This window comes from Octopus sinensis, linkage group LG6 (genome assembly GCF_006345805.1).
Source record: "Octopus sinensis linkage group LG6, ASM634580v1, whole genome shotgun sequence".
In the NCBI taxonomy this organism is placed as follows: Eukaryota; Metazoa; Mollusca; class Cephalopoda; order Octopoda; family Octopodidae; genus Octopus; species Octopus sinensis.
Window position 1 is genome coordinate 38,986,387 of NC_043002.1, and position 17,500 is coordinate 39,003,886.

The 17,500-nt window shown below is 34.3% G+C and overlaps 1 protein-coding gene across 3 annotated transcripts in view; it reads right to left on the reverse strand.

Annotated features, from left to right (window-relative positions):
• Positions 1 to 6,642: 6,642 nt before the first annotated feature.
• LOC115212926 overlaps positions 6,643 to 17,500 on the reverse strand; it is a 198,389-nt gene continuing 187,531 nt past the window's right edge. For 2 of the 3 annotated variants that reach the window (XM_029781756.2, XM_029781755.2), the window contains one exon: positions 6,643 to 7,810. In XM_029781756.2, the coding sequence (XP_029637616.1) occupies positions 7,575 to 7,810 (236 nt within the window). In that variant the 3' untranslated portion in view covers positions 6,643 to 7,574. The remainder of the gene's footprint in view (positions 7,811 to 17,500) is intronic. The other variant, XR_003881778.2, reaches the window with a different exon arrangement.

A 17,500-nucleotide genomic window follows, 5' to 3' on the forward strand; every position in this document is an offset into this window, starting at 1 on the left:
ACTTTGAAGGATCAAAAATTCCATGCGAAATGCAACAGGAATTGGAAAGATAGTGATTATGTTTGTCTGCCTCCGCTACATCTTTTACACTATATTCTACGTTGACTACTATGCCAGAAAATACGATATAAAAAAATTATGGGGGCTTAGATAAAGGTCAGTGCAAAAATTCAATATATTTTAACGTGAGTGATGATGATGGTTGTGGAGAAATTACACATAAGAGGAAGGGTAAATAGGACGGATGTGTTAATTATAGATTATTGGCTGACGGGTATGAAGTTGGGGAGATGTTTTCAATTAAGTATTCAGCTGTCAGTCCGTTTCCTTCCGGTCACTGATATCATCACTTCTTTCCTCGCTATCGTTTCATCCTGTTCATTTATTGATAAATTTAATCAATATTATCAAACACGGCATGGTTGTGTGGTTTAAGAAGCTGCTTTTGCGTCAACGTGGTTTTGAGTTCAGTCCTACTGCGTGGCACTTTGGACAAGTGTCTTCTACTACAGCTCTGGCCGGCTAATGTCTTGTGAGTAAATTTGGTAGAAGGGAAATTATGTAAGAGCCTTTCGCATATGTGTGTGTGTGTGTGTGTTTGTGTGTGTTTACCCATCTCCACCCAACCCACTTTTTGACAACCGATGTTGGGTTGTTCAAATTCCAGTAACTTAGCGACTCCGCAAATAAAACTGGCAGAATATGCACCAGAGTTTAAAATAAGCTGCAGCTGAATGACTGAAACAAGTAACACATGAAAAACGGTAGAACCGGTGTGCCAAGAGAGACTGAAGAAAGGTGTTAAATACTCCTTACATATAATAGGTAAAAACAAAAAAAAATTATCAAAAATTAAAAAGAAGCAAAAAAAAGGGGGCCAAGTAGAAAAAGAACAAATATTTCTGTCGTTAAATCTTTTCGTGTGCCGCATAAATTGAAAGATCATATTTATGGTTAACAGATACTTGGAAATATAAGTTTTGATATAATTTCATCATGAATAGTAAATACCATTCTGTATGAACATCACTATAGTTATGTGCTCTTTGGTTAAACATCAATCCAATTTTGTCCAATATTCCGCCTGCTCCATTTCCCGAAGTCGTTACACACTAAACATTGTCAGTTTATGTCAACTGATGATTGATAGAATGAATATTTTAACAATCTATTGTTTCAAACACATTATCTGCATGTAATGTCACCAAAAGCATGCACATGCTAGAAACTCGCCTGGGGGTTCCTCGAGTATAAGCATCCAGTGCATCGGTTTACCTGTAGGACTTCAAAGTTGCTGTAAGGAACATATCTGTATACTCTACTCACGGTCTAGCTGAAAAAAATCTCTTTCCCTCCAGGTAAGGAACTGGCAGTAAATTGCCGGATTCCTCTTCCAGCGATATACAAACTTCCATAAACACTTGACGTTTATAATATACTTTATCCGATGCAGACTACCACCACTAATGCTCTCGGTATCTTAGATAGATAGATAGATAGATAGATAGATAGATAGATAGATAGATAGATAGATAGATAGATAGATAGATAGATAGATAGATAGATAGATAGATAGATAGATAGATAGATAGATAGATAGATAATCCATGTGAATATATGTATGCGTTAGAACGTGTGTGTGTATGTGTATATGTGTATATTTATAAATTAAAAGAAAATATGTATATATTCTTATATATGCGCATGTGTGTATACATATGCGCACCACATATACACACATTCGTGCAGCCATACACGTATTCGTGATATTTATATAGGTGTAAAAACATCCATATTTATTCATTTCGTATAGATCAACAGCTACGGTGTCTACACGATGTAGCTGAGTTCGTTTCGTCCGTTTTGTGCGTGAAAGGAAATACCAGACACCTCCTGTAGCTGGTTAATGATGCATACCTCCTTCCGATATAATGCGAGAAAGGGAGCGAACTCCTACCAACTTCTAGCGACAGGATCAGCCTGGTTTCGGGCTATTTCTTCCTCTCTTCAATACTGGACACCTCATCCGCTAGAGATGGCGGTAACTCGGTTCTACTCGGAATATATATAAATTTAAGCGACACACAGTCGCTGATTTTGCAACAAGTAAAGAAGCTAGTTCTAAAATCTCTCTCGGAGATGAACGCAGTGAAGTCCGTTCGAACGGAACAGCCATGTTGAAATGGTTACAAACATTACTGGCTAGTACAACTACTGTGTTATCTCTTACAGAGATTCTGGAACTAGCTTTTTTGCTTGCTGTAAAATCAAGGACTGTGGAAAGGTTTCGCTCCCTTGCTCGCAATATTTCGGATGCAGGTATGCATCGTTAACCAGCTAGAGGGGATGTCTTCTTGAGGTGAAAAAATCGCAGTAAAGTCCGTTCGAACGGAACAGCCATGTTGAAGTACCTACGAAAATTACTTTATGTGTGTGCGCATGTGTGCGTGTGTGTGTGTGTGTGTGTGTGTGTGTACGTATGTATATATGTATATATGTATGTATGTATATATATATATATATGTATGTATGTATGTATGTATATATGTATGTATGTATGTATGTATGTATGTATGTATGTATGTATGTATGTATGTATGTATGTGTTTTTTCCCATCAATATTGTTTGTTGTAGCTTTTATAAAAATACAGGTTTTAATGTATTAATACCAAAAAGTAATCTTCATCTCCAACTTAACGTGGAAATTGAGTTAGAACACAGCATACAACGTTATTTACCCTGCGGAAATCTCACACAAAAAAATTGAGGTGCATAAAGGCAATCGTAATTATATCGTTGACAAAAGATAATCATCTGCTTCGCTCGCTGGAACAGCAAGATTATGAGACTTCAACCTGCAGATCCTGCGGCCGTTGCAGATTATTCTCTTTCGTCAATGATATAATTGTGATTGCTTTAATGCACCACCAGTTCTCGTGGGAGATCCTCTCAAGGTAAATGCATACGTTGGTACGCACATGAATACACACATATAAACATCCATAGTTACATATGCACGTACATACACACATGCTCACATACGTACGTATTTCCATAGATGCACGATATTTTCATAGGTCTTACTTTCTTTACCCGGTTTTTCGAAAAAAATGTTTGCTAGAGCGCCCTCTTAAAGGTTTTAGTCGATGCAACCGATTCCGGTACTATTTTTACCCCTAATTTTCGTTATCATATGAAACAGAAGGCAAGTCGTTCAAGGTGTAAAAGAAGAAAATCCTGTCGAAATTTAATACTCAAAATCAATTTTGCTTGTTGCACCAAGTTGTTCACTCTGTGCCATAATTATTCTACCTCACCAAAGCGATGCCTATACATCGATATAAAGATATGATAAGACTGAAATACGCTCTAAGTTATCTCCCGCAGTTGCTGAGAGCATTATTACAATTGATTTAATGTTGTCTTTTCCCATCTTATAAGTATTTCTAATTAGCTATTTAATGCATGCTACATTAAGTAGTTTAACATTGGCTTAACTATCGTTGAGACTTAAGTACCAATGCCAAGTTCACATAATAGTGCCGAGTAGTAAATATGAATTTCCATATTGTCTTCTGGTAATCTCCTAAAACACGATTTTGTGCAACCTTTAGCAAATAACTAGCTATCGTCAATATTCCTTTCTAACTTTGGCTCAGAGCATAGTGACAGGAGAACTGCCGCTAAGCATTTTGTCCGGCGCAGTAACAACTCTACTAACTCGCCACCTTAGGCTAAAGTCAATATTAAACCTATTCCTATTGACCTAATCTAGTTTTTTTATCATTTACATGTTTCAGTCATTAGACTGCGTCCCTACTGGGGCACCGCCTTGAAGGATTTTAGTCAAACGAATCGACTCCAGTACTTTTCTTTTCTTTAAAGCCTGGTACTTACTAAATCGATCTCATTCGCCGAATCGCAAAGTTATGGGGACGTAAAGACGCCAATAACAGTTGTCAAGCGGTGATGGGGGACAAATACAGACAGAAAGACATACTTCCATAAATTATTTTAGGTATCACTTTAGTAACGAGCAGACAGACATTTTCTCGAACTCCTTCATTTTTGACCCAATGTGAGAGCTGGGTGAATGAATTTGATAGATATAGTTCAGCCAAAGATTGGCCCAGGCAATGTCTAATTCAATAGAAAACCTGATAAGATCTGTTAAGTCATTTTAAAGTCAATTTTTGTGATATCCTAGTCCATTCAAGTAGAGAAGTTGTTGACAGATGTATCCAGGTATAGATGGCTCATTTACTATCTCTTGAAAAAATTTGTCCCGGGTTCGTTTGAGGATGGTGGATCTTTTCCTGCTTTGACTTGTTTTGAGACAATATTATATAGAGCAGGGCCTGTTGAGGAAAAAACATTGTTTTACAGTGAGTTTATGAGTTACGATCCTGAATTGTGTAGGGAGCGTATGGCACGTAAGAATTAAGTTTCAATGTTTTATGGAAATCTCAATAATCAAGATCAGCCTCTGGGGTGACTCAATTTTCGTTTTATTTGGTGTTGGGAAACCACAATGGGCAGCAGTATTCTAGTTGTGTTTTACAAAGGAAAAGAGCTCATCCTGCAAATCACATCAACTTTATTGTTTATGTGAGCACTCCAACCAAACTTGTTGTCAACAAATTATCCTAAATCTCTGATATTACTGGATGCTGTGGGTAGTTTCCCTGAATGAAGAGAATATGTTCGTGTCAGGGCATTTTTTCCAAATTGTCTAAGTTCAAATTTTCCCTCATTTAACCACATGTTGTTTTTATCAGTTATTGGCAGACAGATCCCTGTGTTTCTGCACACAAAAATCATTAAATATGGATATCATTGTGCAAATCAAGTATCTATTTTCTTTTTGTAATTTATGTTGTTATTATGGATAAATATCTTCGTTCTTTACAGATTTCCAAAAGCCGTCATTTCATTTGTATTTCTGATAGAGAGATTGACAAGTATTCTCTATCTCGGCATACAATAAATATCCTTTCTGTTATAGGCACGGAACCTGTCGGCATTGAATAAATGTGACGAGATACTTCTTCGAAAAGTACCGGTGGCTTTCGTTTACTTACCGATGTTGACATACTTCACTAAAAGTTATATTGACATAACGCCTAAGCATACACACATACACACATACACACATACATGTATATAATGGAGAGAAAAGTGATTAAAGAATCCAGGTTAAGCACCATGAGATCGATTAAATATGCATAACTGATGCAGTGATGCATTTTGTGGTGTGCCATTCTATTTGAAACGTAAATATCTAATCAAACCATGGATAAATCTTTATTCTTTTGTGCTTTTCTTTATATAAATATAAATAGCAAACCAACTGTACTGGTAAATACTGACAGCAAGACGACAATTTATACGTTATTCACTAAATGCGAATGTCATTGTAGAGTTTACTTATCGTAGCCAGACGTCGTTGCACACATGGTTCACTGAATACAGATATTAGTTTTAGTTTTATTTTATTTTTATCCTGTAGCTCTTCTCATTCAGAAAAGTGTGCAATCCACCCTCGTTCGAATATCCTCCATTTTTCATGAACGTGAAGTTATATGTCGTATTCATCGTTCCTTCTCACATGAGAACCTTTTCGTCTTCTTCCGATATATGCTGTGCTTTAAAAACAGCATATCCATAAGAGATGTTATCTCCAACCAAAAACCGCAGTAATTTTTCCTTTCGATACATTTACATTAATTATGGCACACACAGACGTATATATACATACATACATGCGTAGTAGAAGAAATAGCTATAACTCTTTGACTGCTATTTCTAAATTCGGTATGTGGTAAGGCAATTCGTTGCTAAACCCTTTATTGCTTAGTATATATATATATATACATACATGCGTATATATATATATATATATATATATATATTTCAACAATTGAGGGTAAAATTAATTAATTAATCAATTTCACCAAGTATTCAGTATGCAAAGGGACCATTTAAGGCGAATTCAAATTATTACATTATATAAAAGGGCTTAGTAAAATAAATTACTTTGCCGCATACTGAACTCAGTAGAAATAGCAGCTAAAAAAAACTTTTTTTAAACTATTTCTAATACTTAAAGAAAAACCTCTCTCATATAGTGTTTTCTCAATTCAACTCACGCAAATATGAGAGTAGAGACATTAAAAAATCAAGTGCAAAGGTTATTTGAGAACGTACGTTTCAAGATTAGTCAACACGACACTTCTATCATCAGCTCAGAACTCCCTGGTTTGGATTTGAAAACACTGAAAGTAGGAGCATACCCTTTCGGCTTCCTCTCGCTTCTATATATATATATGTGTGTGTGTGTGTGTGTGTGTGTATCTATGTATCTATGTATGTAAGTACAGATAAGGAAAAAGCTGATAGTCACATCGGAGTTTTGGTGACATAGCTGTAACTTCGAAGCTACTCTTGGCCTTTTCCTTGTAAAAGTCAAATAAATATGTCACTCATCTGAAAGGTATTAAATGGCCCTTCAGCTTAATGTTCGACTGTTTTCATTTATAACTATGTTTACAATGTATACTATAAGATGTATGTTTGGGGATTTTGAGAGAGGCAGAGAATGATAGAAAGAAATGAAGAAATAAATAGTATTCTAACACAAATTAAGGCTGGCTTAGCATTTTTATTCAATTTAAATGTATTTTGCCAACAACAAGAACAGCAACAACAAGGGCATCAAAGTTTTCAATAATATCTAAATCATTAAGTTGCATATTAGTGCTTTTCTTTTTGTTCGATGTCGTTTCGTTTCGTTTCCTTTCCTTTCGATGTCCTTATATTGAAAATCAAATTCAAAGGAAAAACTCAGGAGCCATCGCTCGTTAAGAACGAGTCTCTCTGATAATAATCTGATATTTTATTTCATTTTGTTTTTGTTTGTTTTTGTTTTATTTATCTGTAAAAAGTCTTTAACATGTTCTATCCTTGAATGAATCGATCTATTAATTCGTGTAATTAAAATGCATCGATTTATTTCATTAGGTTAGCAACTGTTACTGTTTCCAAAAAAACAGAATAAAACGAAGGTAAAGATAAAAATGTACATGACTACAAAATTAGGGATCAGAAAAAAATAGAGTAAACATCTATTTATAGAATGATACCTTCCTAATATCTCTCGTGGGCCTTCAAAATGCTTTATATGCATATATACGTTGTTTGGTTGTGTTTGTTTGTTATAAACACGCAGCGGCTTGTCCTCTACGTATGCAAAACATGTAATGCAAGACTAGGATATAAAAATGCAAATAACAAATCCGATTTTAAAAAACCTTCCATTGTTTTTTTTTTTATGGAAGACAGTCTGAAAGGCGGTACATAATGCTATATGTAACCTATTTCGGTTATATGGCTTTGATTTTTAAATACCAGGGATCGCCACTGATGCAGGGCCCATTTACGTGTATAAAATAAGTAACAAAAGGCAAAGTTGAAAACCTCTGGACAATGATGGAAGGACGGGAGGCAGGAAGAAGGGAAAAGTTAGAGGAAGAAAGTAGAGAAAGAGAGAGAAAAGTTTGTAAGTCGAACGGCATCACATATCACTACCAGGTAAGTCACGTGGTGCACTTGAAGCAAATGGAGTCGGGGCAAACATCGGCTTTTGCCGGAAACTGTGCGTCTGACTTCTGTGATCTACGTCCGAACAGTAACCTAATTGGTCAGAAGACGAACGGGTGTGTTGCCCTTTGCCTCTGCTGGGTTTCGGAGCTACCGGTGGTGGCGGTGCTTTCTTCCCTGCTTGCGGTGGAATCTGCGGTACAACTGGCGCTGGAAAATAAAAGAAAAAAGACAAATAAGAATTGAAATCAGAAAATATAGATAATAATTGGTTTCCAACATTGGCACAAGGTCACGAATTCGCGAAGAAGGACGGATAGTTGTCGACTTTTTCAACGACCAGTACTCGAACTCTTGGAGAGATTAAAAGAAAAAGAAATTGACAAGGAACGGAATAGAATTTCTCAAATTTGATACAAAGCTACACAGTTTGGGATCGTGAGTATTGTAGTTTATATCAACTACAATATTTTATTTTGTCAACCTCATAACAACGAAAGCAAAAAACAAAAATTGACTGACGTGGATGAAATTTGAACTCAGAACTTAAGAAAGATAACGAAATAATACAAATAACGTTATCCGGAGCTCCACCTGTTCTAACATCTGATTGGGTACGCAGATAAATTCTAATTGCTTATTAGTTAATTACTAATCATTACATTATTTACTTTTTGTAATGTTATTTTTCATTGCGACATGTTGCCAACAATTACTAATTTAATTATGTCTTTGTCTATTTTGTTCCTTATATTTGCTGTTAATTAGCACACTTCGGAAACCAGTTTAGTGCTCTACTTAATCTATTTATTTTGGGCTATCAGGAATGGGGAGGGGAAGGGCCTGGACATTTAGTAAGTAAACAGCAATTACCTCATTAATGAAAATAGAAGTACATATTGGAAATTAGCCACCCGAGTTTCGTATAGAAATGTATACATATATACAAAATATACGCATATATATATATATATGAACTCATACAAGTGCAGTTGTGGATGTGTGGCAAGAAGTTTGCTTCCCAACCATATGATTTTAGGTTCAATCCCACTGCGTGGTACCTTGGGTAGGTATCTTCTATTATAGTCTCGGGTCGATCAAAGCTTTGTGAGTGGATTGGTAGACGGAAGCTGAAATAAGCCCGTCGAATATATATATATATATATATATATAATATATATATATATATATTATATATATATATATATATATGTGTGTGCGTTTTGTGTGTGTCCCCATCTTCGCTTGACAACAGGTGCTGGTGTGTTTATGTCCCCCATAACTTAGCGGTTCTGCAAAAGGACCGATAGAATAAGTATCAGGCTTAAAAAGTAAGTCATGGGTTGATTTCATCGCCTAAAAGACGGTGCACCACCATGGCCACAGTCACATGACTGAAACAAGGGAATAGAAGAATATATATATATATATATATATACACAAAATACGCAGTTGCATAAATACGGGCATGCATACTCGTATGTATAAATTCATACGTATATACAAACATGCATACATTCAGATGTATATACTTATACACAGTTATTTACATACCTGCAGGCACAAATATATATATATATATGATTGCGTGCTACATACATACATACATACATACATACATACATAATACATACATACATACATACATACATACGCACGCACATGTAAACTCAGTAGACCTGATATAATGATTTGGGATAGAGAAGAGAAACTGTGTACAATGGGGAAATTAACTACCCACCAGATGTTAACATAAAGCTGAAGATTAGTGAGAAAGGTAATATCTACGCTGAACTATTGAGAAATCTGCAGTTACTCTATCCAGATTACAAGTTCAGTTTTACACCTGTAATTATTGGTGCACTGGTATGTGTAATACACTGCCTAAATATCAATCCTGAGAAATTAGGCGTCTCAAAACCAAAAAAGAGAAAGCTGATTCGAATACTACAGATCCAAGCCGTCATTGGAACTGTAAACATCTGTAAAACTTACCAGAAGTTTATAATTTAAGTATATATGAGCATGTTTGGATATACAAGTACACGCATAAGAATACATACATAAAACAAAAACCTACAAATTTGCACGTATACATCCATATACATATACCTTGTTGTTGGCGTTGAAATTCCAATGAAGGAACGTTGAATCTAAGTTACAACCGGTTCTTTCTCTATTGGCAAGAAATTTTGAAATAAAACTGAATAATGACATACATACATACACCACAGCTAATCAGAAATTTTAGTTCAAATTTAGTGACCTTCTATTAACATTTTATACATATTTTAACTAAATCTGTATCTTTTATGCAAAGGAATCAAGGTGAAAACGAAAATGAAAATATGTCGCGGGCCATATGTTGTTATGGTATACTGAATACATCACTTCTTATATATGTCAAATCCCAGTTAATTTAGCAGAGTTAATTTAGCTCTTTAAGCTACAAACTGGAACCATGCTCAGAGTACAAACACTAGAGTCAACACTTTTGATGTAGACTGAAAGTAAAACTGCATCACGTTTAGTTTTACCACCATCTGGCCTCACCGCATAATTCAGCCTCTCATTATAAGATTGGCGCACAGTCTGCGGTGCTGAGGGCGCCTCTACGTGTGCGTTCAGACTGCTAAATATAGCAGCTAAATCTTCCTCATGTTGTCGCTTTTTTTCTTTATTTAATGTAAAGAAAAATACATTGGGCTGAATAATGATTATTTTTATTATTTTGGTATGTCTCAAGTTCAGTCTTATTCCTTGTAGGGATTGTAGATAGCTCTTTACTACCTGTAACCTTGGGTATCGACAAGTTTTCAGCAGTCTTTCAAGAGAATTTCGTCCGACTTTACATTCCGAGTTCGACTTTACCTTTCATCTTTTCGGGGTCGATAAACTAAGTACCAGTGAAACACTGGGGTCGGTGTAATCGATTGGTCCTCTTCCCCAAAATTTCAGGCTTTGTGCTTTTAGTAGAAAGGATTATTATTATTATTATTATTATTATTATTATTATTATTATTATTATTATTATTATTATTCAGTAGATTTATTTTTATAGCGTACTTTCACTTCACTACCGAGCGCAGCTCTGTGTGCCTTGGGTATGTGCTGTGTTTTGTTGTGATGCTCTGATGGTTAGTGTATTGAAAGTATTTTGCGTAGGATGTGCGCAGTGCCTAGTAGTGCAATTTTCCGTATGTTATATGTGTTTGTAAATCCTGGTGTTTTTGTTATGTATTTCATGGACTGTCTTTAGTAGTGTTTCTAGCTGTTTGTCATTTGTAGCGTATAGTTTTAGGTCATCCATATATAAAAGGTGGCTGATCGTTTTGCCGTAACATTTATATCCGTAGCAATTCTATATAGCATATCAGATAGAGGTGTCAGTGCCAAGCAGAAAAGGAGTGGAGAGAGCGTGTCTCCCTGGAATATTCCTCTTCAAATGGGGATGGCTTTGGTTTTCACGAGTCCCTCTTTTGTTTAGAGCTGTAGCACTGTCTCCCATTTATTCATAGAGTGTTCTATGTATTTTAAAATTGTTGGTGCTACCTTGTTAATGGCTAGTGTTTCGAGGATCCACGTGTGGGGAATGCTATCAAACGTCTTTCGGTAGTCGATCCAGGCCATAATGAGGCCTTTCTTCTTTCTGTGGCTATCCCAGTAATCGAGGTCAGTCATGCGTTTAATTTGTTTAGTGAATGTTCTCTGGGATGATTAAATTTTCGAGATGTTTTGTTTTGAATGGGGAGACCACAGGGAGCAGCAGTATTCGAGGTGTGACCGTACAAAGGAGGAGAAATAGAATAGAATAAGTACTAGGTTTACATAGAATAAATCCTGTGGCCGATTTGTTCGACCAACGACGGAGCCCCACCATAGCCGCAGTTACATGACTGAAACAAGTAAAACAAAAAAAAACTATGCCATTTTAATCCCAACAAGGCCAGGTAATATATACATACATACATACATATATATATATATATATATATATATATATATTACTCTTGAAATCTCCTCTTCTGAATTTTGCTAACCATCTTCTGCGAGTTCTTTCATTCAAACATTCTTTCCTATAAACTGAGCTTATGTTTCAAGTCGCTTCGGCTGCAGAGCTTCTTTTTGGTACTCATAAAGCATTATGTGCTTTAAATGCTCTTTGGATACTTCCATGTTAGAAAGGGTTTTAATCAAAGAAATTTTAATTCTATTATTCTGTAAAATAATATTTAATTGGTTTAAATGTACACAAATGCATAAAAATAATTTTAAATTCTATTAGTCATTCTCAAATACTATTAAATTTCATTCAATTTTAAAAAAGGTATAATCGGACAGAACTTATGGGATGACTTGATATATATGTGTGTGTATGTGTGTATACATATGTATATACATATATATACAAAAATATACATAAATATGCATACATACATTTACATAAATATACATATATACATTTACATAAATATACATATATATATGAACATAAATTAATATATACATATATACTTAGACATATATACATATACATGTATACATATACATGTATACATATACATACATAGATATACATATATACATACATATATATATACATACATATATATAAAGATATAAATATATATATATAAACATATAAAACTAGTATATACATGTATATAAAGATATAAGATATATATATACGTATATGTATAATATATATGTATAATATATATATATATATATATATTATATAATATATATTATATATATATTATATATATATATATATATATATATATATAATATACGCAGAAACATCTATACAAATACATAGTGAGAGTAATTGAAACGAAAGTAATATATATATTCAAATGAAATATTAGTTGTGAAACCTATTAAAGCTGAAAGTATTATCTCACATTACAATAGAGATGTTATTGTTTCACTTTTGACACGTAATTCTGAAATAGTGTAAAAGGTAAAAGTCTGCTCCGGGCTCGCATTAGGCAAGAAGTTGATATTCTTTTGGGCCCATGACACTGCATGGACCGTAAATAAGGCGTGTGTAAAATTTGAATAAAATCGGTTGGAAGCTCTCGAGTTTTAGCGATGCACTCATACAGACTCACAAACAGACACACACACACACATTCTCAGTTTCCTGTATATATATATATATATATATATATATATATATACGATGTGCTTCATTCAGTTTCCGTCTCCCAAATCCACTCACAAGGCTTTGGGCAACCTGAGGTTATAGTAGAAGTGAGTCTGTCAAGTTGCCACGTGGTGGAACTGAACCCGGTACCATGCGATTAGGAAGCTAACTTCTTAACACATGGTAGCGCATATACACTTACATGCATATATGCTTACATATATGCATACACCTATACATTCATATACATTCATATATATATAATATATATATATATATATATATTATATATATATATATAATATATATATTATATATATATATATATATATATATATATATATATATATATATATATATATATATATATATACACATACACTTAAGGCGGTGAGCTGGAAGAATCGGTAGCATGACGGGCAAAATGCTCAGTGGGATTTCGACCGTTTTTACGTTCTCAGTTCAAATTCTAACTAGGTCTACTCTACCTTTTATCATTTCGAGGTCGATTAAATAAGTACCAGCTATGCATTGCGGTCGATGCAATCAAGTTATCCCTCTCCCGAAATTTCTGGCCTTGTGCCAAAATTTGGAACCAACATATATTTACAAATATGCATACAACACAGCTACCCCATTGTTGTTCTGCAAATTCCAACGAAAGATTAATGTCTCTGAATGAAAACGGCTGTTTCTGTGTTGGTGGGAAACAACAATCCGATGCAAACACGGTAGTCTTGATATTGTTCTCTGGTGACAAAGAATAAATATCATGCAATGTTGTAGAGATCAGCTGCCAGTACAGCAGTTAAGAATTCCTTGTCTAAAACTATATCAAAAGAAAATATCTATTCCGTTAGAAAATCTCTGTTTGAGATAGACGAAGCGTACGAACCAAAAAGTATTGCTTATGGTCACTTCCTAGGCTCAAATGGCAGTATCGTTGTCTCTTACATGACAACCACTTTAAAGTGGCCATAAGCAATACCTAAAGTATCTATTGTAAAAGAGAAACTTACAGACTCTATATTTAGGTTTATATTTTTAGTCGTATATACTATCAGAAGTATACTGGCCTATTTAACAACAGATTTGCATAAAGGATTAGAATTGTTGGGATTTTCTAAGTAAGAAAAAAAAATGGACTGATTCACTTTCTCTAAATAAATTCGATACAGTAAAACCTTGTTAACTATTTCAGAAGTCCTTTATTTGAGTGCATAGCTGGTACTTATTTAATCGACCTCGAAATGATAAAAGGTAGAGTAGACCTAGTTAGAATTTGAACTGAGAACGTAAAAACGGTCGAAATGCCATTGAGCATTTTGCCCGGCATGCTACCGATTCTTCCAGCTCACCGCCTTAAGTGTATATATATATATATATATATATATATATATATATATATATATATATATATATATATATATAATATATATATATATATATATATATATATATATATATATATATATATATATATATATATATATAATATATATATATATATGTATGTATGAATGTATAGGTGTATGCATATATGTAAGCATATATGCATGTAAGTATATATGCGCTACCATGTGCATGTGAATGTAAGCATGCATATGAATATTTGTGTGGAACCGTATGTTTTGAGACATATACCTGTACACATACATCTGTTAGCATCTCTACATGTGGGCTTATGTACTTCTTACATGCTAAACTTTTGGAATGCTTTGCATATATTTTCACTGTGACATTAGAGACATGCAGCTGTAATTCCTTAATTAGCCGAGTCAAGTTTGGCGTGGTAAAGCTAACGTTCTTGTGACTGATACAGAAACAGTTAGGTACATGCCCCAGTGTCTTAATAATTACTAGTATAAATCTAAAGACACAATCTATGTTGAGTAACTATAGATTTCTGATAAGATTTCCTCTTTTCTTTAAAAGTACAGTAATGACTCCTCGATATACGAGTTAATTTGTTTCCGGAGACCGCTCGTAAAGCGAAAATTTGTAAAGCAGAGCAATAATTTCCGATAGTAGTAATGACATTTTATGTCTTCATTTCACACCGTCACTGTATGCTGCTGTGTAGACGCTTCAGAACCAGTGTTGCCACATGCTGCGAAGTTGTCACACACACAAAATGGCTGGTTAACCTTTTTACATTTATTATTAAATAAAACTCGTAAACTCGGGGTCTCGTAAAGCGGATCCTCGTAAAGTGGATTATTACTGTATGCACATGTCTCTTGAGCAAATGATTTCAAGTAATATGCCCACATTTTTTGTCTGTCTTAGACTGTTTCTGGTATAACATGCCAATAGTTTACAGGAGTTTAAAAGTACTGTTCCACCAACATTCTTTCATATTTCATGTGATTAAATCCTCCACATCACAGTACCATACAATTTTAACATCTGATCTATTCTTTCTACGGATAGCATTGCATGTATGTACGCATACATGCATACAGATAGATAGAAAATAGATAGATAGAGAGAGAGAGGGAGAAAGACAGACAGACAAACGGACAGACAGAGACAGATAGATAGATAGGTAAGTAGACGGGCAGAAAGACGACCGACAGACAGACAGGTAAATAAATAGACAGACAGATAGATAGATAGATAGATAGATAGATAGATAGATAGATAGATAGATAATAGATAGATAATAGATAGATAGATAGATAATAGATAGATAGATAGATAGATAGATAGATAGATAGATAGATAGATAGATAGATAGATAGATAGATAGATAGATAGATAGATTGATAGGCACGTGCGTATGTATGTTTGTACGTGTTTCTCTTCGAAATATTGAAAAATTCTTCGCAGACTTCAACTTGCTAATTAGAAAGACTTGATTCTTTCTCTAAGAAAAGACAAATTCCAAAGATTATGAATATGTGACAGTAAATTAGTGTGTACATACATATAAATGCGTGGATGAATATACTTTACATTCAGATAATAGCTATGTACGTTTCTTTAGTATACGAGTGTGTATAATTATTACTCTTTATAAATGCCCCGGTAGCATGTGCACAAAATAATTGTCTTAGAATAGTGTTTTAGAAATTACACAGATTTCATCAAAGCTTAATGATAGAATCTGAAGAGCTAGACGAAGTGGCACATCGTGTCATGTTTGATCTCTTTACGTCCTGATTTCGTGTCTGTGTGTCATTGGTCATTTCAGTGCACTCAAGCCTCAAAACTTCTACTAATCTGTGGGCGTATACCCAAGTCAACAACTGCTATTAACGCTACAATTAATATTGTTGTATCTTGAGAGACTCATTATGCCAATAATGATAAAGATTTGTTTCAACACACTAGTTCACGTCAAGAATCCTGTAAATCAAATACGAAAATAAAGATACAATTAATAAATGTACATAAATTAACAAAATACATTAATACAGATATTATATAAATATACAATAAATATACATATAATTTATAAACATGCATAAATTTATATATATACGTATGTATATATACATTAGAGGAAAATGGCATCAAAAACCAAAGCAAGATGAGTATCACATGTCATTTATAATAATTTAATTAGATTAAGGTTAATTTGAAGTCATACAGCTATTTCTGGGATATCTCAAGTGATAGGCTAGCATGTCCCTACACTGGGCATTCCGTCATCAGAGACAAAATGAATATTATGAAAGTTCTCGACAGGAAAATTCATAGTTTATAAGGAATGGAATAGAAGAATAAAGAGTAAAAGTAGATATAAGAATACATATAGGATAATAAAAGTTCGCAGTTCATCTTTTCCCAGAGGGTATGGAGGTAAATCCGTACTTCCGTGAAGGTAATAGGTCCTTACGCTTAATCGTAGGTAAATCCAAACAGAATGTAGGTAGTATTTCGAATGATGTGTTCATGTTAGTGGTTAGCTAGTGTGCCTGGATTTACTTAGGATGAAGCATAAGGACCTGTACCTTCACGGAAGTACGGATTTACCTCCATACCCTCTGAGAAAAGATGAACTGTGGACTTTTATTATCCAGTCTGTTTTCTTATATCTACTTTTACTCTTTATTCTTCTATTTTATTCCTTATAAACTGTGAATTCCCCTGTTTAGAATTTCCATACATACTCACTTTGTCTCTGATGATGGAATACCCAGCGTACAGACATGCTAGCCTATCACTTGGGATATCCCAGAAATAGCTGTAAACTTCAAATTAACCTTACTCTAATTAAATTATTATAAATGATACAGTTCTATATTTAAGAGAAGAGGAATTATGTGCATTATTTACATTTGACGGATATTTGTCCTCATCTTGCTTGATGTTAACACAACGTTTCGGCTGATGTACTCGCCAGCCTTCATCGGGCGTCTTGGGGAAATTTTGAACCTGGGTTCTCATTCCTAAGGTATTTTTTGATGTTGTTGTTGTTATTATTATTATTATTATTATTATTATTATTATTATTCAGGTCACTGCCTGGAATCGAACTCAGAATCTTGGAGTTAGTAGCCCGCGCTCTTAACTACTACGCCATATGCTCGTGGGCACCTGATGAAGTCTGGAGAGTATATCAGCCGAAACGTTGTGTTAGCAACAAACAAGATGAGGACAAATATCCATCAAATGTAAATAATATTATAAATGACTTGAGATACTCGTCCAGCCTTGGTTTTTCATGTCCTTTTCCTCTAATGTAAACCTGCTAACACGGAAGTGTAATATGGATCCCTAGCTCCAGCCTCAGCTGTCAA